The sequence below is a fragment of the Topomyia yanbarensis genome, chromosome 2 (assembly GCF_030247195.1).
Source record: "Topomyia yanbarensis strain Yona2022 chromosome 2, ASM3024719v1, whole genome shotgun sequence".
NCBI lineage: Eukaryota > Metazoa > Arthropoda > Insecta > Diptera > Culicidae > Topomyia > Topomyia yanbarensis.
Genome location: NC_080671.1, coordinates 221,892,598 through 221,918,241, shown reverse-complemented (window position 1 = coordinate 221,918,241; position 25,644 = coordinate 221,892,598). Strand labels below are relative to the sequence as shown.

At 39.5% G+C, this 25,644-nt stretch overlaps 1 protein-coding gene across 1 annotated transcript; it reads right to left on the bottom strand.

The window, feature by feature from the left end:
* Positions 1–20,353, bottom strand: LOC131678307 (uncharacterized). The gene is made up of 2 exons (XM_058958377.1): positions 10,619–20,353; positions 1–261 (listed from the first exon to the last, which is right to left on the bottom strand). The coding sequence occupies exon 1, from the start codon at positions 18,529–18,531 to the stop codon at positions 17,026–17,028; it is 1,506 nt and encodes a 501-aa protein (XP_058814360.1). The 5' UTR covers positions 18,532–20,353; the 3' UTR covers positions 1–261; positions 10,619–17,025.
* Positions 20,354–25,644: the final 5,291 nt, after the last annotated feature.

The following is a 25,644-nucleotide window of genomic DNA, read 5'->3' as shown; positions in this document are numbered from 1 at the left end:
AAATTAGTAAGTTTCTCTAAATAAATAAAATTATTAAATGAGAATGCTAAGATTCCGAAACTTTTTTTAACCTTTATCAGTTCTTTTGAAAAAAGTGATAATCTCACATCGAAAAATGTTTCCACCTTCTATATACAACTACCTAGTGGATCTATGTAGCAACCCAGTTAAGTTCAGCCGCAATGCTGACTGGTGCTAATTCGTATTCCGGCTCCAGTGACACAACCGATTCTAGATAGGGGCCGTACACAAATGACGTAGCTTTTTTCTGGCGATTTTCGACCCCTCCCTCCCCCCTCGTAGCATTTGGTCACAAAATTCTAACCTCCCCCTTGTAAATGACGTAGCATATCTCTAAACCCCCCCCCCCCCCCCGCAACGTGACCGTGAGATGAAAAAATTACATATGTTTTTCAATTCTTTTAAATATATGTCCTTACAAAATGTTTGACGACTTTTATCAACATTTTCATTATAACAGCAAATTACCTACAAAAGAAGCCCATTTCATGACAAATATAGTATGGATAGTTTTGTTTAGAATTTTACATGTCATAAAGCATGAAGAAAAGTTCACATAGCTGCTGCAAACGATTTTAGGAAGCATAAGCTCAACTAAATTACTAAATTTTCTTTGATTGAATCCGAAAGAAAATTTAATTCAAAATAAGTCTACTAGTTAGAAATATTAGCTAACTAATGTGGAAATTTAAATCCGCATGAAAAATCTATCCTTTTCTTTGCGAGCCTGCCATTCCGCGAACAGTAAAATTTACAAAATGAAAAACCGCGTGAAAATCAACTTAGGAATGGAGGAACATTAAATTGTTTTCTCTAATTAATGGGTTTTGATGCCCGCCAAAAAAATTAAACTTAATGCTACGTCGCACAACTTCTGACCCTACCCTCCCCCTCGTCAGACTTCGTCACAAATTTGGTGTACCCCCCCTACTCCCTAAAATGCTACGTCATTTATGCATGACCCCTTATCACGATGGCGGAATTTTGGTTGTGTCTGGTACAGAAAAAAAACTATTTGACAGTACCGACGTTCGTTCGCCGCACTGACGTTTCAATGTACGGCGGAGATGGATTCTGTGGTTGTGGCCAAGACGATTGATTTAGATAGAAAGGTGGGCACAATTTTTCGTGGAGGTTGCAAGCTGCTGAATTTATAAACTTTTTCGCAGTAACACTTGTCAGTTCCGATTCAATATTGCATTAACCGAACACCGTTTGACTTTGCCGAGGATTTGAATGTAATGGCGTCGGCGCCATACTGTTTTTCAGCAGTTTTCAAGGTGGCATTTTCGAGTCACTTTTCACCGATCTGTTTTTTCTGTGTACCGTAGATAGTTTTTTCGCCGCCTTTCTGATTACTGCAGCTAACACACCGAGACAGATTTTCATACACAGAGGAATTTACAGTGACGCGCGTCGTCACCAACACTGGCTTCTTTTCGCCAACCGATTGCGAACGGCAATGAAGGCCGATTTATCACTTTTGCACAAACCGATTTTTTCTCCTCTTTCGCGTCGTGACCGCGGGGAACCAATACATGTTCGAAATCTTACACCGACGATCCGGTTCGAAGGACCAAAATGTTTTCGCACATCAAAGCGTCTGTATGGTTTGTCGGTGATATTTCGTGTTCTCGATGTAGATAAACTCGGTGGATTCTACTTTCACACTTTCCGTTTATTAAACTAAGCGGTACTGACGCGGTTTGGATCTGACTCACAAAATTACTGGCGGACTGACGGACACAATATAATATGTACTTATCTAAATGTATTTAAGGGACGGACGAACAGTATAAACAGTATTGACGGAATAACATACAAACGTAAAAACGTAAGAACGTGCCTGAACTGCTGTGAGCTAGGCTTTTATAGTCCTGCTGTACCCTTTGATGACTGTAGATTAGTTCAACCGGAAACCCTTTTCTGACCGGAAACACATACTGACGACGATATATGACTGACAGAAAGGTAAAATATCCTCACTACCACTACGCTGAATCAATCTGATCTAAAGTGCATGCCGATGGCACTTATGTTGTAGGTACAGTGAAGCTCTATTACTGTGTTGATAAGAAATTGGACATAGGCGCAAACAATATCAATTTTAATGGTTTAAAAATAGGTTATATAAGGAAGAAAGCGAAAAATGCAAATTTTCAATAAAATTGCCTTTGTTTCACTTCAAACCTTTTTCGGGTCCATTAATATTTCTTCGATCGGTTTCAAATTTTGTAGGTGTTTTAGTTAGGTTAAAAGGAAACTTTTTCAGCCCGGCGCTTTTCGAGATCGTGTGATGTTGCAAAAATGGCCACTCTAATATATATATATATATATATATATATATATATATATATATATATATATATATATATATATATATATATATATATATATATATATATATATATATATATATATATATATATATATATATATATATATATATATATATATATATATATATATATATATATATATATATATATATATATATATATATATATATATATATATATATATATATATATATATATATATATATATATATATATATATATATATGCGGTAACATGTGGAACTAAAATTTTCTAATCAAAGCATGACTCGTATTATTTACTTTTATTCTTCTGAACATACCGTTGAGCTAAACCTAACGATTATTTCACAAAAATGTTTAGTTCGTGTGAATCGAGTACTGATACACAACTATGCACTGTTAGGCCCCATGGGCATGGCAAAAACACCGAACGGTGCTGCACGGTGGGCACTTCTACCAATAAACACGCCACCAAGAGGATTGAAGTTGGCACGCCGTACCGGTGCTCAACAGCAGACACCGGTCGCCGATACCAAGGCATCGGTGTCGGTGCCAGCGCATGATATTTAACCACCGTGCTCGTTGCTTCGGCAAAGCACCGACCCGAGTGTTTCTGACTTCGGTAGGCACCGTAACCGAGGTGCATCTCACATCGGCAGGCACCGCAACCGAGGTGTTTCTGACATCGGCAGGCACCGTACCGAGTGTTTTTAAATTCGTAAAACACGGCAGCTTATATTTCGGTAGCGATTATCGCCGCGCTATTGCTATTTGGTGTGTTCATATGCATGAACGAGCTTGGTACTTTATGAAGAATCTGTAATGCATTATACAGTAAGGAAGGATTAAGTAGGTATGCAAGTAGGAATTATATATATATATATATATATATATATATATATATATATATATATATATATATATATATATATATATATATATATATATATATATATATATATATATATATATATATATATATATATTAGACTGCCCAGAAAAATGATGAATTTTTGAAAACTCACCCTGAGTCGATTCCTAGTCCCGCCAGGAGTACTTGCACCAAATTTGAAGCAAATCGGACAAGTATAACTACCGGACCAACGTGCCTGAAGTTTGTATGGGATTTTTCAACAATTTACATGGAGAAAACTCACTAGTTCGTATTTTCGTCGTTAGGTGGCACTATATGCATCGTATTATCACTGTAAGTGAAAATAAGAAAGATAATTTAATTGTCCACAACTTTGTCGAAGACTGCTAGTAAATCCGGCTTTGTTAAAAGAAGTTATTAAACTTTTAACGAAGTGATGTCTGAGTCAGTTTTGCATGGGGCCTAGCAGTGCATGGTTGTGTATCAGTACTCGAGTCCCGCGAACTATACATTTTTGTGAAATAAGGGTTTGATTTAGCTAAATAGTATGTTTACAAGAATTGTAGTAAATAATACGAGTTATGTTTTGGTTAGAAAATTTATGTTCCACCTGTGACCGCATAGAGGGCGCCACCACTAACTTTTCATAGAGGAGAGATAGAGTATCAAGATGTTCGGAAGAAATACTGAAAAATGCCTTTTCTATAACTTTGTAGAAGACACCAAATTTCTATTTCTCTTCCTTGAAAAGTCAGTGTTGGCGCCCTCTATGCGGTAACATGTGGAACTAAAATTTTCTAATCAAAGCATGACTCGTATTATTTACTTTTATTCTTCTGAACATACCGTTGAGCTAAACCTAACGATTATTTCACAAAAATGTTTAGTTCGTGTGAATCGAGTACTGATACACAACTATGCACTGTTAGGCCCCATGGGCATGGCAAAAGCACCGAACGGTGCTGCACGGTGGGCACTTCTACCAATAAACACGCCACCAAGAGGATTGAAGTTGGCACGCCGTACCAGTGCTCAACAGCAGACACCGGTCGCCGATACCAAGGCACCGGTGTCGGTGCCAGCGCATGATATTTAACCACCGTGCTCGTTGCTTCGGCAAAGCACCGACCCGAGTGTTTCTGACTTCGGTAGGCACCGTAACCGAGGTGCATCTCACATCGGCAGGCACCGCAACCGAGGTGTTTCTGACATCGGCAGGCACCGTACCGAGTGTTTTTAAATTCGTAAAACACGGCAGCTTATATTTCGGTAGCGATTATCGCCGCGCTATTGCTATTTGGTGTGTTCATATGCATGAACGAGCTTGGTACTTTATGAAGAATCTGTAATACATTATACAGTAAGGAAGGATTAAGTAGGTATGCAAGTAGGAATTATAAATAGATGAATGAATCGATTTAAATTGGCGTTGGTACTGGAGTTGAATTGTACATCTTAGCCAACTCTTACATCAAACAACCTCAGTCCGACTATTACGTTTGAAGGCCATAACTGACCTTTATTCAGTATCAAAATTAAAAAGATGCTTCTGCACTTTGAAATTTAAATATCATCCGGTCATTTGAATTCTTTAAAAATAAGAGAAAATTCTCTTCTAAAAACTAAAAAAAATTAATATTAAGACTAAAGGCCCGAACACAATCAATGCGGTTGCGGCACGGCACGGTGCGGCCAATTTTTAAAACAATGTGCTTGCATGCAAGCACCCACAATGAGCGCGGTGCGGCGCGTTGCGGCAACTGCGGCATTGTACTAAATTTTAAAATTTCTCAAAAAATGCGATGCGGCAGAGTGCGGCAAGCAGCTTGACGTTTTCAATTTGTTCATTCTTGTCAAAATAATTGAGTTTGAAGCTACCACTAGTGTAAATTCAAAATTCTTGTGTTCTTTATGTGGAATCAGGTAGAAAAACAGCATTTTATTAATATATCGAAGCGGTTGGTCCCACAGGTGAATTTCGAGAGGCCCATAGATTTAATTATCGCATTTTTCAATGAGGAGGAGTAAAATTGTATGGGCTTTTGCAATTTGTTTGAAAACTGATCGCTTCAATATTACCATGATAGAGTTGTGTCACTTTGAACATGTAGTTTGTTATAGAAATATGCAAATTTGGATTTTGCACATAGTGTACTTCGTATGCTGTATGAATTGTTTAAAGCAATCAAATTCTACCGAACTAGTATAGGAGTGCTAATGTGTCATGCTTCCGGACCTCTATATAAAGCAGAACATGTACGTCGAATACATTAAGAAATCATCCAAAAAGTGTTAACTAAAAATGAACCTTTCAGTTTTGTATTGCGATATTTTGGATGATAGATAATGTTATACTTGCTGAAAGGAAAGAAATTTGGAAATGATATTAACATTTTGGATTACCTGGATTGATTTTATAATTAAAAGCTAGGGGACAATCACTCTAAACTTGATCTGAGCATGTGGACCCTAAGAAGTCGGGAACATGACCGAGGCTGCCGGGGTTACAAGTCGAAAACAGCATCAGCGGAAAATCGGAGGTTTTCACGTGTAAAAGAACTAGATTTTGGTCATAACCCGAAAGAATGTGAAGATTCTCTTATTCCGTTCAAAGTCAAAGTCGATTCCACTGAATACCGAAATCGTGATTTAGATCGGTCAAGCTCAAAATTATTGACAATTTGCAGCAGTATCAAGAATCGAGCCGTTTGAAAAAAATTCTCAAGTAAAATAACTTGCAGATTAACATCAAACATTGCACAAATAGCTGACCACAGATTTGGGTTATATTCCGAACATGCAGTGATCGTGTGACACTGAGCACATTGGTGGAAGTTAATTCACGCCCCGGAATGAACCGCCAGAAATCCCTCCCTTAGGGTGCTTACAGAGTGGCCGCGAGAAGCTGAGCAGGGGTTGGCACTGACATTAAAATGCGAGAAACCTGCTTGCAGCATATCAAATGGAACCTGTCAGAGTAAAAGTAGGCAGTCGGCGCCGATCCGCTCAGCTTTCACTCTGACATCATCCCTTTGGTTTGCAGCAAGCAGGTTTCTCGCATCTCGCATTCTAATGTCAGCGCCAGCTCAGCTCCTCGCCGCCACTCTGTAAGCACCCTTAGATTGGTGGTATTGACGGCGTTGTATACGTCAAGCAATATTACATATTTCGGTTCCAATAAATTCAATGTATTAACTATATATCCCCAAATATTACTGATTTTTATCATAAATCTGCATTACGTTTACTGGAAAACAACCATGCATATTTTATTAAAGATGTGGGTTACTGTTCAGAGTGACTTCAAAATGTTGATGGGGTGTATCGAGGAGACCGGACCCCATTATGCCTTTTTAATGTTTCATGCTCTTCAAAATTCCCACCAGGTCAAGACCAACTATCAGTTGTAATAAAAATAGATGTCGAGACTTTTAGCAACATTTATTTATTTTATAAACTATAGTATTCGAATTATTAATGAATATTTATGTGTAGTGTATTGCTTGGTATTTTTACAATCTTGTAGAATGTTCTGATTTAGCTAAAGCTAGACACCATTAACCAACCTGCAATATGTATCTAGCACGAGTCACGATTTGACAAGTACGCGTGTTGGCGATTGAGGTAAAACCGCAAAATCCTTATTATATCACCATATTATCTGCAATCACTAAAATTACGCCAGATGTGTCTACGCAGAAATCAGTTTCGGTCGAAATTAGTTCCGTCAACTGGTAACAAGATTGTGACACGCCTATCATCATATTTCCAAAGGTACGTTCGTACTCCTAGAGGTTAAATTTCTGAACAGCGTGAAACGGTTGTACGAGGCCATGACTGCTACTTTCGACTATAGTTATCGTTGCGTTCACGCAGCTCACCGCAGTGAAACGGCTGCTCTTGACACTCGGTTATTGCTGTGCGTCCTGCTGCACCATTGCCTCTAGCTGTATTTTATGCTACAACATGCCTTAGCAAATACTTGTTTGCGATTCCATTGCATCCTGGTACAATAACGTCCGCTTTAATGACGACGCTGACGATTACTTTTGAAACGACTTGACAAGATATTTTTTGGTATTTTTCTTGACATTTTATCAAAATAACTGGTAGTCTTATTTATGCATTGTGAAACAAAGGTGATTCAAAATACAAGCCCTTTTGGCAACTCCGGAAAAAATCCATCCGCGTGCGGATTAGTGGTTTTACTGGAAGCGTTCTTGACTAATTCATTGGCCAAAACGAAAAGACGAAGCGTCTGCGAGACAATGTTTCCATCCGGAGCACTGCTCTGGGCTCTAAAAAGTACTTTCAACTAGTCCCGCACTATCTTAATGTTTGCATTGAATAGTATTACGCCAACGCGCAAGAGTCCTTTACATGATCCACTTCAATTTTGTACGTCACATTCACCTTCGCTTCAGGTATTATTCACACATGGCTTGAACGACCGATTAAGTGCAAGGGTTCAAGGCAAAGGTTACACGTTTCGTATCCAATATGGAACACAACTCCGGATCGTGATTCTGTAGTAGCAACCGTAAAATACGCCACACTTCCATTTTAAATGCGAATCTTTGGGATGTCCATATTCCAAATTGATTCAGAGACTTTGGAACGCGACAGTTGTAATAACAACGGTGGCAACAACAATTCAATGCGGCTGTTTTGAAAATTATTAATTCAACTCCTACTCTTGCAGAGGAATGAAGGAGTCTATTTCAAATTCGTTACAACTGCCAACTTATCAAATCCCAGCTTCGCGACGAAATTATGACACTCCTGCTAAATCGTATCCTGAAACGACAGGTCGAATGTTCATTGAACTGGGAGAGCTCATTCATCCTATCCCTTCCATTGAGGCAATCCTGCCAAATATCCGTTATTAACGCCTTTAAGATAGATTTAGCTTGACAAATAGTATGCCAGAAGGGGGGTAACTCAAGCTCTATCAACCTGAAAAACATGCCTCCGTTATCAATCAACATTGCGCTTATCAGACATCGTATTACTTACCAGAAACCCTCCATCCTTGAAAGAGTAATTCTAGCGATGCAGTTTTCTTTTCTGGATCTTGCAACAGCATGGAAGTCGTCAGCAACTTGAATCTACCAATAGTGAAAAACTAAAGATATAACCCGCGAAAAATCTAAATTAGACAAGGAACTGATTGGCAAACCATTCTTTTCTGCAATAATGAGGCTTTGTAACTTTTAACTTGCTCAAGATTCTTTTGTCAGCTACGCAGGAATAATAAAACAATGTTTTTTTCACTTATCGACTTCGATTTTTTCTTCTCGTGTCACCATGTTGTTTGGAGTGACACCCGGTCAAACCCATCAGAATGAATTCCAGCTCAAACGCCACAACCGATTGAGTCGGAATCGGCTGTTGCATTTGAGTTGGAAACCATACTGACTCCATTCAGAAATCCGAACCGGTTCCGGAATGAGTTTAACCGGGCAGCTCCCAGTTAAACTCATTCCGGAACCGGTTCGGATTTCCGAATCCCAGTTAAACTCATTACGGAACCGGTTCGGATTTCCAAATGAAGTCATTATGGATTCCAAATCAAATTTTGAAACATTTTTTTGAACGTCTCAGTGGGTGGAGGGCTCCGGTCAAAAAATTCGGATGAACATGGCCAGGCGATTTAAATAGTTTGACGTTTGACTCAACTCGCCTGTGCTAATTACCCCTAGGAACAAATGCGATTTAAAGGCAATTTCAATACTTAGACAAATTTTCTGGCGGCTGAAATGGACTTGGTTGTGTTTCGCGTTTCTCCAACTTGGCGGTTCATGTTTGACTTAAGCTTAAAATTGTTTTTTAACAATTGGCATGTTCTCGCTTGAATTTTGTTTGTTTCGTGCACTTCATTAAGCCAACGAATGTGGGAAATTGTGGAATCGTGTATAAGTATTCAGCTTTTTGCTGGTGACTGCGTTTTCAAATGCGCACTCTATTTTGACAAGTCGTTTGTACAGTGTTAACTTGGACAACTCGTCAGCGGTGTCAATTTTGACAAGCGGTCTCATCAGCCTTGAGTTTCACGGCTATCATGTATCCTGCTTATTTATTTTCTTAATAATCGTTAAACGTCAAATTTAAAATTTGTTAGTTTATTTTCAAACGCCTTTTTCGATGATTTTAATTTCTTCGTGAATTTATTTATAAGCATATTTTCAGCTGTTTGAAAGTGTCGAGAGAATTATGCGATTTGAACCTCTGCTCTTACCCAAATTCATCCCACATGAAATGACTAATAATAGCACACGAAACTTGCTTTTAAACTACCCGGAAAAGCATCTTCTAACGATACAGTACCTCAACCTAGGCCTAAACAATGTTTGTTCACACCTGTTTTTGAATACAAATTTGTAGCAAAATTCAACACCAAGAATTGACAATTGTCAGCTACAACTGCATCTGCGTTTACCGAAGAAATCGGTTGCAATTCACCTGACTTATTAGTTTCGACTAGATTGAGTATCGCTGATTGGTTTTACTCAGTTTGCTAATCGCCCAATTACATTATAAGACTGATTAATTGCCGTATTGGTCGACCGATTTTTGTATGCCGATTGCGAGTAGCGAATAGTTTTGAATAGCAGATGTTCTGTATGGGGTCATGCATAAATGACGTAGCATTTTAGGGAGTAGGGGGGGTACACCAAATTTGTGACGAAGTCTGACGAGGGGGAGGGTAGGGTCAGAAGTTGTGCGACGTAGCATTAAGTTTAATTTTTTTGGCGGGCATCAAAACCCATTAATTAGAGAAAACAATTTAATGTTCCTCCATTCCTAAGTTGATTTTCACGCGGTTTTTCATTTTGTAAATTTTACTGTTCGCGGAATGGCAGGCTCGCAAAGAAAAGGATAGATTTTTCATGCGGATTTAAATTTCCACATTAGTTAGCTAATATTTCTAACTAGTAGACTTATTTTGAATTAAATTTTCTTTCGGATTCAATCAAAGAAAATTTAGTAATTTAGTTGAGCTTATGCTTCCTAAAATCGTTTGCAGCAGCTATGTGAACTTTTCTTCATGCTTTATGACATGTAAAATTCTAAACAAAACTATCCATACTATATTTGTCATGAAATGGGCTTCTTTTGTAGGTAATTTGCTGTTATAATGAAAATGTTGATAAAAGTCGTCAAACATTTTGTAAGGACATATATTTAAAAGAATTGAAAAACATATGTAATTTTTTCATCTCACGGTCACGTTGCGGGGGGGGGGGGGGGGGGGTTTAGAGATATGCTACGTCATTTACAAGGGGGAGGTTAGAATTTTGTGACCAAATGCTACGAGGGGGGAGGGAGGGGTCGAAAATCGCCAGAAAAAAGCTACGTCATTTGTGTACGGCCCCTAAGGCCGCGTGTGTGTCCGGACGTACCTTTTAGCAAAATCGCGATGTCGTCGTCGGGCTACACAATTCCTGTGCGCAACGTTCTCATCGACAAGTCAATACTATACGGTGGATTACTTCGAGCTGCCCCTAAGATGGCATCAATCAGTTTTCAGCCCGAACTTGCGGAACCGTCAAATCAGCCAAGTGTCGAAATTGTACCAGCAGCTCCAGAAGGTAAGCAGAATCAGTCAGTTTCTGCTAACTCAGTAGTATCTGACACAACGCAGAAAAAACAATTGTCGGTGAATCCAGTGAAGCCGACAATATGCCACCTGTGTGATGACAGGTGCTGTCTCTACCGTTGTGAGAGCTTTCAGCAGCAGTCCCCGAGACAGCGACTGGAGTTTGTGAAGCAGAAGATGCTCTGTTTCAACTGCTTGAGTGGACAACACGTTACGGCAAACTGCGATCATCCACCACGATGTATCTACTATGCTACGGCTCACCACAGCAGGCTTCATTTGGCCATCAAGCAGTAGCAGTAATTAGCAGCAGAAGTTGCGGAATCATTTTTTATTGGATTTGGAGGTAAACCGGCACTATATTATTATGGATTACTTTGCACAAGTAGCTTTGAATCTTTCCCTGTTGGCACCATCGATGCACTGATAGTGCAACATAAATTCAGTCTTCAGTTTCGGCTCTTGTTGAGCTTTGGTCCTGGATCACCATCAGTGTTGTTTGAACATTTCTGTTACGTAAATTTCTACCACCGAGTGCAGTCTGACAGTCAGAATCTGTTAGCTATAATCATACACAACATTGCGCCAATGTTGTTCGGTAATCCTGCTGATTATTTTGTAAGCACAATGTTAGCAAGATGCGCATCTCAATAACGGCACATCTCAGTAACAGAAACAAATACTGCTGGAAAAACTTGAGAAGGGTAGCGACCCTTCAACGGCAACGAATCTCGGTCGTCGGTTCGTTGCTGCTTCATGACATCAAGCCTGCTCACAATAAGTCAGGCGCTCCTATGGCATTAGGGGTTACATCAAGGTCCATTCAGTAGAATGGCAATGACATTACTGTGGTGCGCGCCAGTAAGTCATTCGGGCTTGTTCACATAACAAGCACAATCTTTTCCGGACATTCGCGGGAATGATTGCTCGGCTATCTGCCCATCTTTGGGAGACAATTCTTCGCCGCATGCGAAGACGGATCAGGTAGCACCTTAATCGGTGGATGAGGATTCAGTTCATTTCGTCGGCTACTCTGAAACACAGCGCACAAAGTTGTCATGAAGCACAAGCCAAAAGGTTCGCAGCAGCCAATACAATCCAGCAGTGATTCCAATGTACACAATCCAACAGATTAGGAAGTACTACAGCTTTGGTGGTATTCGTCCTTGCATATCTCGGGTGCATTTCATCGGGTTGAATTGAGCGCAATTCAACCAGGTTCGGCGTCGAACCATCACGGCTAACAGAGCCCCTGCAGTTCGTTGCACACCAAGTGTAGCGGAGCTGGATTGAGATCCAGTATGGAAATGCACCCCCCATATCACCATCGCTTACATCGCATCAACAAGTCTATTGTTGATGATTCCAACGCTGAGGAAACGTTGGAATTGAGTTCGGGGGTCGAGACCCGCCGAAGCTCGTTCGGAAGGTCACACAGCAACAGTCCAGTGAACACATTCACTGGAGCCTTCGCGAAAACAAATGTAGTACCACCAATCACAATACCATCGCACACAGCAAACCAGTCCGCGGGACAAGGCCCATCGAAATCATCGTATGAAAGTATAGCAGCAGTCCAGGGAACAATTTCGCTGGAACCTTCGCGAAAGCAATCGCAGTGCAGCAGCATATCGGAACAGCAGCATGCAATTCGTCATTGGAATCCAACTCAACAATACAGAAATCGGCACATATCGAAGCAAGAAGCACAATTCTCAGTATGCCCTGAGCGGCAATTTGAAATCAGCAATTCATCAGCAGAAGAACAACATTAGGAACGTTTTGTAGCGCCAACGGGTCACCGTTCCGAAAATATCCAGCAAGTCATCACAGCAGTCAACGTCGCCGTGGGCGACCGCGGAGGCCACAAGGCCTCCGTTCCAGGGAAGTCCTTTTGTTATAACTTTTTACTCTTTAAAAAGCACCCTTTCTTATATTCCAGCGAATATAACGTCATCACCCAGTCAGCTGGACAGGATCACCAGAAAATCAAATACGGAGCTAGTCGGTATTAGCCCACTGAAGCATGGACACCAACGTCAGTCTGTCAGCGAGACAGACCCACTGAACAATCAGAAGGCGACCAGTTGTTTCCAGCATAACGGCATCCAGTACAAGTATCACCAATGACGCAACCATTTCAGCCGAATAATCCCGCGAGTACACAACCCGACCAGCAGCTCAGCAGTAGTAACCAGCCAACAGTCATGCATGCAAATCAGAAGCATCGGAATATAGATACCACTCCATCCCTCCCCCGCATCTACTCGTCGTACTCGCAATACCAAGCACAGTCAACGTTTGTCAGTTTATAACCACACGCTAGAAGTGGTTTCGAGGTACCAGCAACAAGGCAATTAGGGATGGCGCGGTTCTGGTTGAAGTGACTGGAACTGCCATCCCAACATAAACTCAAGCTAAGTATTTTCAATCGGTACCAATACAACAGGAATTGATCCGCTTTCCCATACAGGTACTGATGCAGATTACGACACATCAAGCTACAGGAGTAAACAGCAGAACTACGTAATCACTGTCGATTCAATACATGGATCTTCACTGCGAGGGGTGGAGGTGGCCAACGGAAGGAATCAACTGCGAATAGATTCTTGAATCAGCAAATCATCCAGATCTGTCTAGTATGAAACCCAGCGGAGTTCAACATATAGCATGCGAGGTCGTCAGGTCGCTACCGTGTGGATACGGCAGGCGTCACAGCTAACATCGGCAACGTGGTCCAATGATTACAGCGTCCAGCATACAACCAACACAATCATCAACCAACATTAGCAGACTACGAGTGGTGGGACCAGCGGAGTCGCTCGGGTCTTGTCTTATCGACGCCGGCTGCATAGCAGTTGACGGAGTCGAATTCAAGTCTCCCGTCCTTGACGCCCATGGTACACCACTGAACATCGAGCACCAGATCGCAAGGCAGGCAACTTTAGTGCGACTTCGGTGAATTGATCCCATGATCAGCATATAGAAAATAAGTACAGAATTCACATAGAAATATATTAGCAGTAAGGTTAATCGTACAAATCAGGTTAGCAGTATGTAGTGTTGAAAGTAACGTCTTTCAAGGCGGGCGGTATGTTTGCGCCTATGTCCAATTTCTTATCAACACAGTAATAGAGCTTCACTGTACCTACAACATAAGTGCCATCGGCATGCACTTTAGATCAGATTGATTCAGCGTAGTGGTAGTGAGGATATTTTACCTTTCTGTCAGTCATATATCGTCGTCAGTATGTGTTTCCGGTCAGAAAAGGGTTTCCGGTTGAACTAATCTACAGTCATCAAAGGGTACAGCAGGACTATAAAAGCCTAGCTCACAGCAGTTCAGGCACGTTCTTACGTTTTTACGTTTGTATGTTATTCCGTCAATACTGTTTATACTGTTCGTCCGTCCCTTAAATACATTTAGATAAGTACATATTATATTGTGTCCGTCAGTCCGCCAGTAATTTTGTGAGTCAGATCCAAACCGCGTCAGTACCGCTTAGTTTAATAAACGGAAAGTGTGAAAGTAGAATCCACCGAGTTTATCTACATCGAGAACACGAAATATCACCGACAAACCATACAGACGCTTTGATGTGCGAAAACAGATATGAAATTGCATATATAATATTTTTATTGATGCGAGAAATAAATAACAAAATTTAAATTTCGCGCGGGGTCGATCATTCCTAACCAGGTGGATGGCATATCTATCTTGATGTACAGACGTTGACAGTCTTCAACATATGGTGGACCCAGTCACTTCTAGGCCCATGCCTCCCATGCTCTTGCATTGAGTTGTTTTAATTTTACCAAAGGGAGAAGTTTATTGTAGTTTATTGTTTATTTATTCACATTTATTGTTTATTTATTCTTAAGCAGATCCCTTGTCCCCATTAGTGGTTTCTTAAACTAATTACATTTCGGAATAGATAATATTATGGCTTTAATCGAATTGCTCGTCCGGTTGAAGTCAAAAGCCGTCGCCACACTGTTAAAATACGCTGGAGTCTGGAAACAGCGCTCTGCCGACCATAGTTGTTTCTCATGAACGGAGTTATTGCGTAGAGCTCGAACGCGGGAGTGAAGATCCAGACGTCCGAGGACCCTGGCAATCCACCCTGGCAAACAGTAAGTACGAGACGAACAGGACTCGAGAGCAGTCCCTCCGAATACCTAGAGTGTCGAGCTGTATTAATTGACAACGGTTTTTGTAGCTCTGCAGCTAAAATCTGTTTTGCCAAGGAAGATGTTGGAGTGCAAAACGTATGAACCGGCGTTGGACGGCCTCGATTCTGTCAATACCATTCTGGTAGTATATATTCCAAACAATAGAACAATACCCTAGTGTTGAGCGAACTAGCACGCAATATAGTGATTTTAAACAGCATACGTCTCTAAAAATTTTCGCTATTCGGAAAATGAACCCAAACTATCTTCATGCCTTATCCACGATGTATGAAGTGTGTGGTGCTGAATCCATGATGACTCCACCACTTTCGACGTGAGTGTCTCGGAATGCTCGAGTCGAATAAATGGTAGATAAACTAAACGGATAGCGTTTCCGTGTGAACGTAACGATTGAACATTTACTCGGGTTTAAAACCATTCTGTTTAGGTCACACCACATACTAAAGCTCTCCAGTTCACACTGAAGAAATTCGGCATCGGTTTTTTTATTTGTCGAAATTTTTTCATGTCATCGGCGAAAGAAAAGTCATTGTAATTTGATATTGACGTCATTAAAGTAGAGAAGGAATATTACTGGATCGATATGGCTTCCTTGTGGGACGCCGGGTGTAGTGAAGAATGGTGCAGATAGACAGTCCTTAATGCTGATTTGGAATTGCCTTCTATCGAGGTAGGAACGAAACTAGCGCAGGAGTTGTCCATGAATACCGAGTTTGTCCAGCTTCACTATTGCGATATCATGGTTGATTTTGTCGAAGGCCGCAGATAGATCCATGTAAGTAGCATCGGTTTGCAATCCGTCAGTGAATCTATTGAGTACATATGTTGTGAACGAGAGCAGGTTGGTCGTTGTCGATCGTTTAAGCATAAAACCGTGTTGTTGCAATGTGGTGTTTGCAGTGAAAGAAATTTTTTGTGAACTGAGAATATGTGCGCTGCTTTCCAGCAGGAAGGGAATAGTCCACTAGTGAGTGATAGCACGAAGACTCGCTGAAGTGGCTCAAAAAGCCATTTTAACAAAAATCGAGGGAATACCACCAAGGCCCGGGGAACTAGATGATTTCAGCTTGGAATTTGCTACAAGATTAGCAGCATTATCGACGCAAATTCGGTTGATGGTTCGTCCTAGAGAAGGAGTTTAAAGGATTTCCAATCTTTGTATATTTTGAGAAGCTTACCGGCGCATTTATGAAATTCGCGATTTGGTATACGCGCTTGTTGCCAAAATATTGAAACAGCGTCAGTCGTTAGCCTTGCACTTTTTTCGCGGATAGTTGCACAAAACGCATATTATAGAAAAAGACTTCCAAAACTTGTCATTGCTCATTACTGAAATGATACAGAGTTATACACAAGATTGTATGACATTTACATTTCGAATGTGACACTTCGATTTTTGCATACTATTGCAACCAACTTCATGCAATTAGGATAGTAACGGCCTCCTGCCATTTATTTCAAGTCAACATCTCCATTTGTTAAAATTAAAATAACCCAATGCAAGAGCGTGGGAGGCATGGGCTTAAAAGCGGTTGGGCCCACCCTATGTTAACTACTGAAAACGTCTGTACATGAACATAGGGATGCCATTCCCCTGGTTTTTTTTTTCATAAAACGTTTATTTGACACGGCGTTTGCAAAAGCTTTTTACGCCGGGGTTTTTTTATATAACATGTTACAAAAGTTCTTAAGTCTATCACGTTTATAATAAAAGTTCACTTTCTAATGCTAACACTGAGGATAATCATCATTTTGAATATTTTTATTTATACTATTCACGTTATAATAAAAGTTCACTTTCTAATGCTAACACTGAGGATAATCATCATTTTGAATATTTTTATTTATACTATATTTTCTTGAATTTCATTGTAAACCTATTGATAGTTTTTCTGTAATCTTTGTTTATTTTTTTTTTCTTTATTTATATCGTTTTATCTAACTTAACTAACTGCGAAGAAATCTAAATTGTTTGTGGGTAGCAAGGGAAAAAGACTAGAAACATTGTGGGGATAATTATATTTGAATATTTATTGTTTTCAGGAAATGATAAATATGGCCCATGTATGTGAGATCTCGTAAAACGAGGATATCACGAACAGGAACATAGGGTGGTTTTCTTCTGGCTCGTAAGAAGTCTATTAATTGGGATCTGGATTCACGATATTCAGTGCAAGACCAAACAATATGTTCAATGTCTTCGTAACCCTTTCCGCAAGCACATTGATTATCTTCTGCGATCCCAATACGGCGGAGATGCGCATTCAACGTATAATGGTTGGGCAAGAGTCTAGACATCACACGAATGAAGTTTCGACTTACATCCAACCCTTTGAACCATGCCTTCGTTGATACTTTAGGGATAATTGAGTGCAACCACCGTCCCAGATCTCCATTGTCCCATGATGTTTGCCAACTAGTAAGCGTCCTCTGACGAGAAGCGCTATAAAATCCATTGAAGGCAACAGGTCTTTCATAGATATCACCGTCCAGCGCCCCTATTTTGGCTAAATTATCCGCTCTCTCATTACCCGGTATGGAGCAATGAGCGGGAATCCACAGTAAAGTAATTTGATAAGATTTGTTTGTTAATTTAGTTAAGTATTCTCGTATCTTCTTCAAAAAGAACGGAGCGTGATTATCAAGCGGCAATGAGCGTAATGCTTTAATTGTGCTGAGACTATCTGTGAGGATGAAATAATGGCTCGGAAGTAAAGTATCAATGATTTCCAGACTATAGTGAACTGCTGCTAGTTCGGCTGTATAAACGGAGGCAGGTTCTGCAAGCTTGAAAGAGATCGAGGTGTTACTGTTGAAAATACCGAAGCCAGTGGCCTCATTGATTCGTGACCCATCAGTGTAGAACATTTTATGGCAGTCAATGTGTTGGTATTTACTTATGAATATTTTAGGGATCTCCAGAGAGCGCAGGTGCTCCGGGATTCCACGAATTTCCTCTTGCATGGACGTGTTCAAAAATAAAGTGGAATCGGGAGTATCTAGTATATTAACACATGTCAGAACATAACTAGAAGGCGTTATTTCTTGTGATATGTGATTGAAGTACACTGTCATGAATCTGGTTTGGGATTGAAGCTCGACAAGTCTTTCGAAATTTTCAATTACCAGTGGATTCATAACCTCACATCGTATAAGTAAACGAGAGGAGTGATCCCAGAATCGATCTTTTAAGGGAAGAACTCCCGCTAGTACTTCAAGACTCATCGTATGTGTCGATTGCATGGAACCTAAGGCGATTCGTAAACAACGATACTGTATTCGTTCCAATTTAATAATGTGAGTATTTGCAGCTGAACGGAAACAGAAGCACCCATATTCCATTACTAAAAGTATCGTTGTTTGATACAATCTTATCACGTCACTTGGATGAGCACCCCACCAAGATCCGGTTATTGTTCGGAGAAAATTTATCCTTTGTTGGCACTTCTTTATCAGATACCTAATGTGGCCTTCCCATGTACCTTTAGAATCGAACCAAATTCCGAGATATTTAAAGGTCATGACTTGGACTATCGTTCTACCAACCAACTGAAGCTGAAGCTGAGCTGAATCACGCTTCCTTGAAAAAACAACCAACTCTGTTTTCTCCGTAGAAAAATCGATGCCTAGCTTCAAAGCCCAACTTGATGAATTATCCAAACTATCTTACAGTGGTTGTTGTAAATTTATGGCTTTTGGTCCTGTAACAGAAACCACGCCATCATCTGCAAGTAGCCTTAGAGTGCATGGGCTGACAATACAATTATCAATGTCATTCACGTAAAAATTGTAGAGAAGGGGGCTTAAACAAGAACCTTGTGGGAGGCCCATGTAACTTATTCTGAATGGTGCCAAATCGCCATATGAAAAATGCATGTGCTTTTCTGACAATAAGTTGTATAAATAATTATTTAATATTGGTGCAAGACCACATTGATGTAGTTTCTCTGAGAGAACATCAATGGAAACAGAGTCGAATGCTCCTTTTATGTCTAAGAACACAGACGCCATTTGTTCTTTTTTTTGCGTAAGCTAGTTGGATTTCTGACGAAAGCAGCGCCAGACAATCATTCGTTCCCTTTCCCCTCCGAAAACCAAACTGGGTATATGATAGCAAGCTGTTCGCCTCAACCCAATTGTCGAGACGTCGTAGGATAATTTTTCCCAACAATTTCCTGATGCAGGATAGCATTGCAATCGGTCGATACGAGTTATGGTCGGAGGCTGGTTTTCCCGGTTTTGGAATGGCGATAACTCTCACTTGTCTCCAGTCGTGCGGGACAATGTTCTGCTCAAGAAGCTTATTGAATAAATTCAACAAGCGTCTTTTTGCTAGGTCAGGCAGATTCTTCACCAAGTTGAATTTAATTCTGTCTGGACCCGGAGCATTATTGTTGCATGAGAGGAGTGCAATTGAAAATTCCATCATTGTCATAGGCGAATCTATGAAATCGTTACTTGTGGGAGCATCGCGAATGATTTTCTGCGCAGCAGCAGAATCTGGACAAACTTTCTTGACAAAATTAAATATCCAGCGATTCGAAAAATCTTCGCTTTCATTAGTTACGTTCCGATTCCTCATTCTTCTGGCTGTGTTCCAAAGAGTACTCATTGATGTTTCTCTTGACAAGCCATCAACGAAGCGTCTCCAATAACTAGACTTTTTGGCACGACGGAGACTGTCAAATTTGTTTTGCAAAATCGAATAATTTTCAAAGTTCGCACGTGTACACCCTTTCCGTTTCATAATTTATTTGTAAGCAACTTGTTTAGCTTCATATGCATCCGAGCACTCTTTGTCCCACCAGGGATGAGGGGGACGGCTGTTCATTATCATGCCAGGATTGCATTTCGTTTGGGTTTGTTCTGCTGCTTCAATAATCAAACCCGCTAGAAATTCATATTCTTCGGTAGGTGGTAGCTCTTCCGTCGAAACAAGAGAAGTGTAAATTAAAGATTGGTATTTTTTCCAATCAATATTTCGTGTCAAGTCATAAGGGAAATTGATTGAATTCGTGAGGCCTAATTCACTGTTAATTGAAATAACGACTGGCAAATGATCGCTACCGTGAGGATCAGGTTCAACCTTCCACGTGCAATCTAACCGAAGTGATGTCGAGCATAGAGATAGATCTAATGCACTTGGTCGTGCGGGTGGTCTGGGGATGCGTGTTATTTCGCCTGTATTTAAAACTGTCATATTGAGCTCGTCACAAACATTGTATATCAAAGAGGATCGATTATCATTGAAGAGGGAGCCCCACAATACTCCGTGCGAGTTGAAGTCTCCCAGTATCAGCCGCGGAGCAGCCATGGATTACGCTACCTCAAAAATCTGACTTTGTCCAATTTGAGCTTTGGGAGGTATATATATATATATATATATATATATATATATATATATATATATATATATATATATATATATATATATATATATATATATATATATATATATATATATATATATATATATATATATATATATATATATATATATATATATATATATATATATATATATATATATATATATATATATATATATATATATATATATATATAGAAGCGATAGACATGTCTTTGCTTTTAATGTTCGTTTGGACAGCTACAGCCTCAATGCCCGCGAACAAGGGGATGTTAATTCTATAGAAAGAATAGCACTTTTTACGTTCCGATTCCTCATTCAAGAGCAAAATTCTTCTGATCCCCCTCCCTCAGCTCCTCCTAGAATAAAATTGTACCTCCAAGGGTCTGCTGGACCTTGGCAAGTTTTCTTCAGGCGCAAAGGAAAGCCATTAAACCTTGTCCAAATTGCACGGGATCTGACTTCACGATTTTCTGCTGTAACAGAGATCGTGAAAGTAAATAAAGACAAACTTCGAGTTAGCATTGATAACATTAGACAAGCTAACGAGATAGTAGCCTGTGAACTCTTCACGCGTGAATATAAAGTTTATATACTTTCGCGCGATATAGAATGCGATGGAGTCATCTCCGAACCCAGCCTCACTGCCGAGGATATACTTAAGCATGGTGTTGGTTGTTTCAAAAACACCCTGCTTAATAAAGTAAAAATACTCGATTGTAAGCAATTGTACTCAGTATCACTTGAAGAAGAGAAAAAAGTTTACCGACCACCATATTCATTTCGTGTAACTTTCGCTGGGTCTGCTTTGCCTAGCCATGTTCTTATTAATAAAATTCGGCTCCCCGTTCGCCTTTTCATCCCTCGTGTGATGAATTGCCTCAATTGTAAACAGCTTGGCCACACAGCTACTTACTGTTCCAATAAGGTACGGTGTGGCAAATGTGGGGGGCCTCATCAAGAGGATACATGCAATAAAAACTTAGAAAAATGTTTACATTGCGGAGAAACTTCACACGAGCTCCTTGCATGTCCCATATATAAATTGCGGGAGGAGAAAATTAAACGATCCTTGAAGGAGATGTCTAAGCGCTCTTATGCAGAAATACTGAAAAATGCTACTCCTGAACCCACGGTCCCAGAAAACAGATACGCTATTCTATTGCCGACAGTGGCTTAGCCAGAAATTTGGTTTGGAGGGGGTTTTGATGAAAATCGCAAATTTTTTGAAAAAATGCTAAAATTTAATATGAGTTTGATAAATTATCGAAAACTCAAAAACGTAAGTAGTCTAACAGATGTCATTCCAGTCTACAAACAAGAAGGATCAACATGGAACAGTTTTCAAACCTCTATATATTATTTTCTTGTATAATATGTCAATGAAGTCAAAAATTGCGATCTCTTAAAGTGGAATAAATGATCTAAAAAATTTTCAACGTTCAAGATCACCTAATATAATAATCCTTGACTTTGAAAGTTTGACAACTTCGGGAAGTTATCAACATAAAACAGCGCCTGCGTTGATATAGAAATTTTAGTGATTAACTCTCATAGAGGTAATTATGGTGAATTAATTTTTCCAAAATATTAAGAGACATGGTGCCTTCAGCAAAGTTTTTGATAATGTCATTTCAAACAATTTTGTTGAAAATATGAAGGCTACATGAAATCAACATATAGGGATTTAAATGGACTGGGCCTGCTATATTTCTTCTTAGTGAAGAAAAATTTAGGTGAAAACAATTTTTTTCTGCGCTATGGATAAAATTGTTTGAAACAGTCATTGCGAGTTGAGAACACAAAACCTATAACTAAATTATGGATGGATGGAACTGAAACTTGCGTTTCGACTTCATCTCATCAGAATCCGACACTAACTTGGTGGGCGGACTAAGCTAGCGCCGAATTGATGCTAGCTCCTGAAAATGGAATCACTCTTTGTGTTTTTGAGTCCTTTTAATATCTGGGAAATATTTGTTTTAAATCCAGTTCCCTTATTTTTTTTGTAAGCTTCAAAGGCACCTTGAACGCAATGTGAATTTATTATTTAATTACCGCTCAAGAGATTTATCAAATACAGTAATTTCAGAATAGCTTGTTGTAAAGGTTTTCTACTACTATATTTCGATACTCTGAATATGTGGGATATTTATGTCTTTGACAAAGTTGTTTGAAATAGCACTTTCGAAAACTTTGCTGGAGACATTAAGTCTCGACCCAAATTTGGTTGAAGACTAATTCTTGTCTATAATTACTTCTAGGAGGATTAACCGTCAAAATTATTCTATCAGCAGATGAACAGTTTTACGTTTTGAAATTCTTCAATGTTACTTAACATCGAAATTTGGCAGTTTCGAATGAATGTGATCGTGACCGTTAAAAATTTATCGAGCATTAATTTTATTTTTCTTCATTAGGCAACCTCACAACTTGCACTACCAATACGTAGCACACAAAATTTTAGTACGCCTTTCATTGCATCCTGCTAAGAGGCTATTCATATAGTTGATAATACAACAAAAATCCAATGCTCATAAAACCGATCCTGACCTGCTAGAGACAAAATTACATCAGCTTTCAACTAGTTTCTGAAATGTTATTCTTGTTGTTAACCATATTGAATTGTTGTCTAAACTCTACACAATCTAAAAAATACATTTTCAGCAAATGTTGAAATGTATGTAAGTTTTCGGTAAACAAGCTTATGTTTTATATGCAATCAACCTATTCAAATTTAGATTCCCATTCGAAAAATTGTCTCTAATCCATATTTTGAAGCATCTTTCCAAAAATGAGCTCATAATAATTCAGACAGTTATTTTATTTTACATTGAAGTAATTTGACAACTATGGGATTTTGGCTAAGAGATAAGTTACAAGATCCCCTTCCCACAATTTTCCAAAAGTTCTCATGACGCTTTAAACACAGTTCTCAATGTAGTGATCAGAGAATATTTTTCCAAAAATATTTTGTGGAATATTAAATTAAATTCGTCAGCATCATTTTTTTTCCAATCCATAATTAATTTTGGTTTGGGGGGGTTTTAACCCCCAAACCCCCCCCCCCTGGCTACGCCACTGATTACCGAAAGAGTCTGACTCTGACGAAGCGTCCGAAGGTACATCATTTGTTTTACCTAGAGGATCCAGGAAAAGAAAACAATCCTCTTTTCCCAAACTGCCAAGCAAGGGCCTTAAAATTTCTCCTCCAACAAATAAATTGTGGCCAAAGCTAAAGAATTCCGATGCAATACCGAAGCCAGTCCCTCCCGGTTTTGGTAATGTACAATCCAAACAGAACACCATTACTGGAAATAATAAAACTTCAACTTCCTCCGAGCCTCAACCGGGGATAGGTTTATTGAAATTTTCTGAAATTGTTGATTGGATTTTCACAGCATTCAATATTTCTGAACCACTAAAAAGTATACTTTCAGCGTTCCTCCCAACAATTAGAACATTTTGACGTAGGACTACGTCTTTGTTTTCGATATGGGGGTGCACTCTGCAAATTCTACAAAAATGGTATGTAACGAAAAGTGGTCCAATTTTAAACGCATATAATTCAGCCATCTCACGATAAATTTTCAAATTTTTTGCACAAATCGCCCCGAAATACTTCTAAGAATAGATTCCAATAGATAAACCCAAAGATTTTTGATATCATAGCATTAAAAAATTAAGTAATATACAACCTTGTCAAAATATCGCGCATTTACACACAGAATATAGCGCTTCCCAAGCCCTGTACGACGGATTGGTGTACCTAGCGCGCAACGTTTCTATGAATGACGTCATCATCGACTATTTAAAGAACGGACTTGGCCAGACACGCTCAGTTCCCTGTTGAACGGCTGGTGAAGCAGATCACTGCGCTGTGTTTTTACAGCCAGTGTAGCTGAGCTAAAAGTCCGCTACACTGGTTGTGGAAGTACGCTACCCTGTGCCGTCCAATAGGCAACCGCTCCAACTGCTTCCTAAATGCCGCTGTAATGTTGCCAGTAAATTTTTGGTTTAACTAGCACATGTATTTGCTATTTGCGCTTGAAATTAAGTAATGTAGTGGTAGTAATAAGCTTCCCATTTTGGTTTAAACGCAAGGACAGTTTTTAAAACAGGATTTGATTAATTAGTTTAGCTCATTTAAGCAATTTTATCAATTCTGTAATTTAAAAGGAATTTTACGGAACTTGGTGAATTTGGCCCCACTTGCAACTGGTATAATCAACCTGCACAAAGTGTTGCATAACGCAGGGCTGTTTTTGTAACAAAATGTGTTATCATTCAGCCCTTCGCTATGCAAAATCACGATAGTATGAAAGATGGGCTAAGCGCGGCCATTCCTTTCAATCGGGAAAGGCCGCGTGGAATTTTGGTGAAATGCGCTTATAGTGTCGTGGTGGTACTAGTTGTCTCTTTCGCTCTACCCATCATCATCAGCGTTGACTCATTTTGCATTGTGCGCTTGGGTTCAATGTTTGTGGCGAATGTATTGGTAGGTAGGAGAACTAGCGGTAAAATGAACACGTTAAGCAAAGTGATTATTTTCTAACTAATAAGTGAATGAGATATTACAATCACCTTATGTTTCTTGTTAGACATGTTTTGTACATATCTGGTAAAAATACTTCGTCATAAACACATTTTTTCAAACATGATTCTTGATTTCTAAACATGTCCAAAAATGAGACATGTTTATAGCGAGTGGGTAAAATGAACATGTGGCGGTGGTAAAATGAACAGCTTCTGGTGACCTGAAAAATGTCCTGTATGTATGCAATGTGCAGCGTTGGAAAGCATTTTCCGATCAATGCTAATATCCCAACAAATCATGAGCTTTGCATACACACAGGGCATTTTGCAGACAAACAAAATTGTCACGGAAGAAATGAATTTTCATGACGTAATATTAACCATTTTACAATCCTGTGACATCGAAACACATTTACAAACTTGGGGTTATCCATGGGTGTTTCAACTTTTAGGATCTGTTTGAGAGCAACTAGAAAGCTTGTTCTATACATGAGATGTGATTATATTGTCTAAAATTTGATTTTTCTTCACCGGTCCGGGTGTTTTTTCCCACACACTAAGTACTAAGAAAATAAATATTTTACATTAAGTAGTATAGTCCTACGTCTACAGTTCGTGCAACCCCATAGGGCAGCCCCTTGTAGTTTTTAGAACAGCTGATTGCTCAATGGCCCATCCTTGCAGCGATTGTATCTTTCAATGGATAATTCACCTCCTCCAATGAAAGATTC

Excerpts from the sequence above, each read along its gene's own strand:
- LOC131678307 (XM_058958377.1), bottom strand. The coding sequence starts at position 18,531 with ATGACCTTTAAATATCTCGGAATTTGGTTCGATTCTAAAGGTACATGG.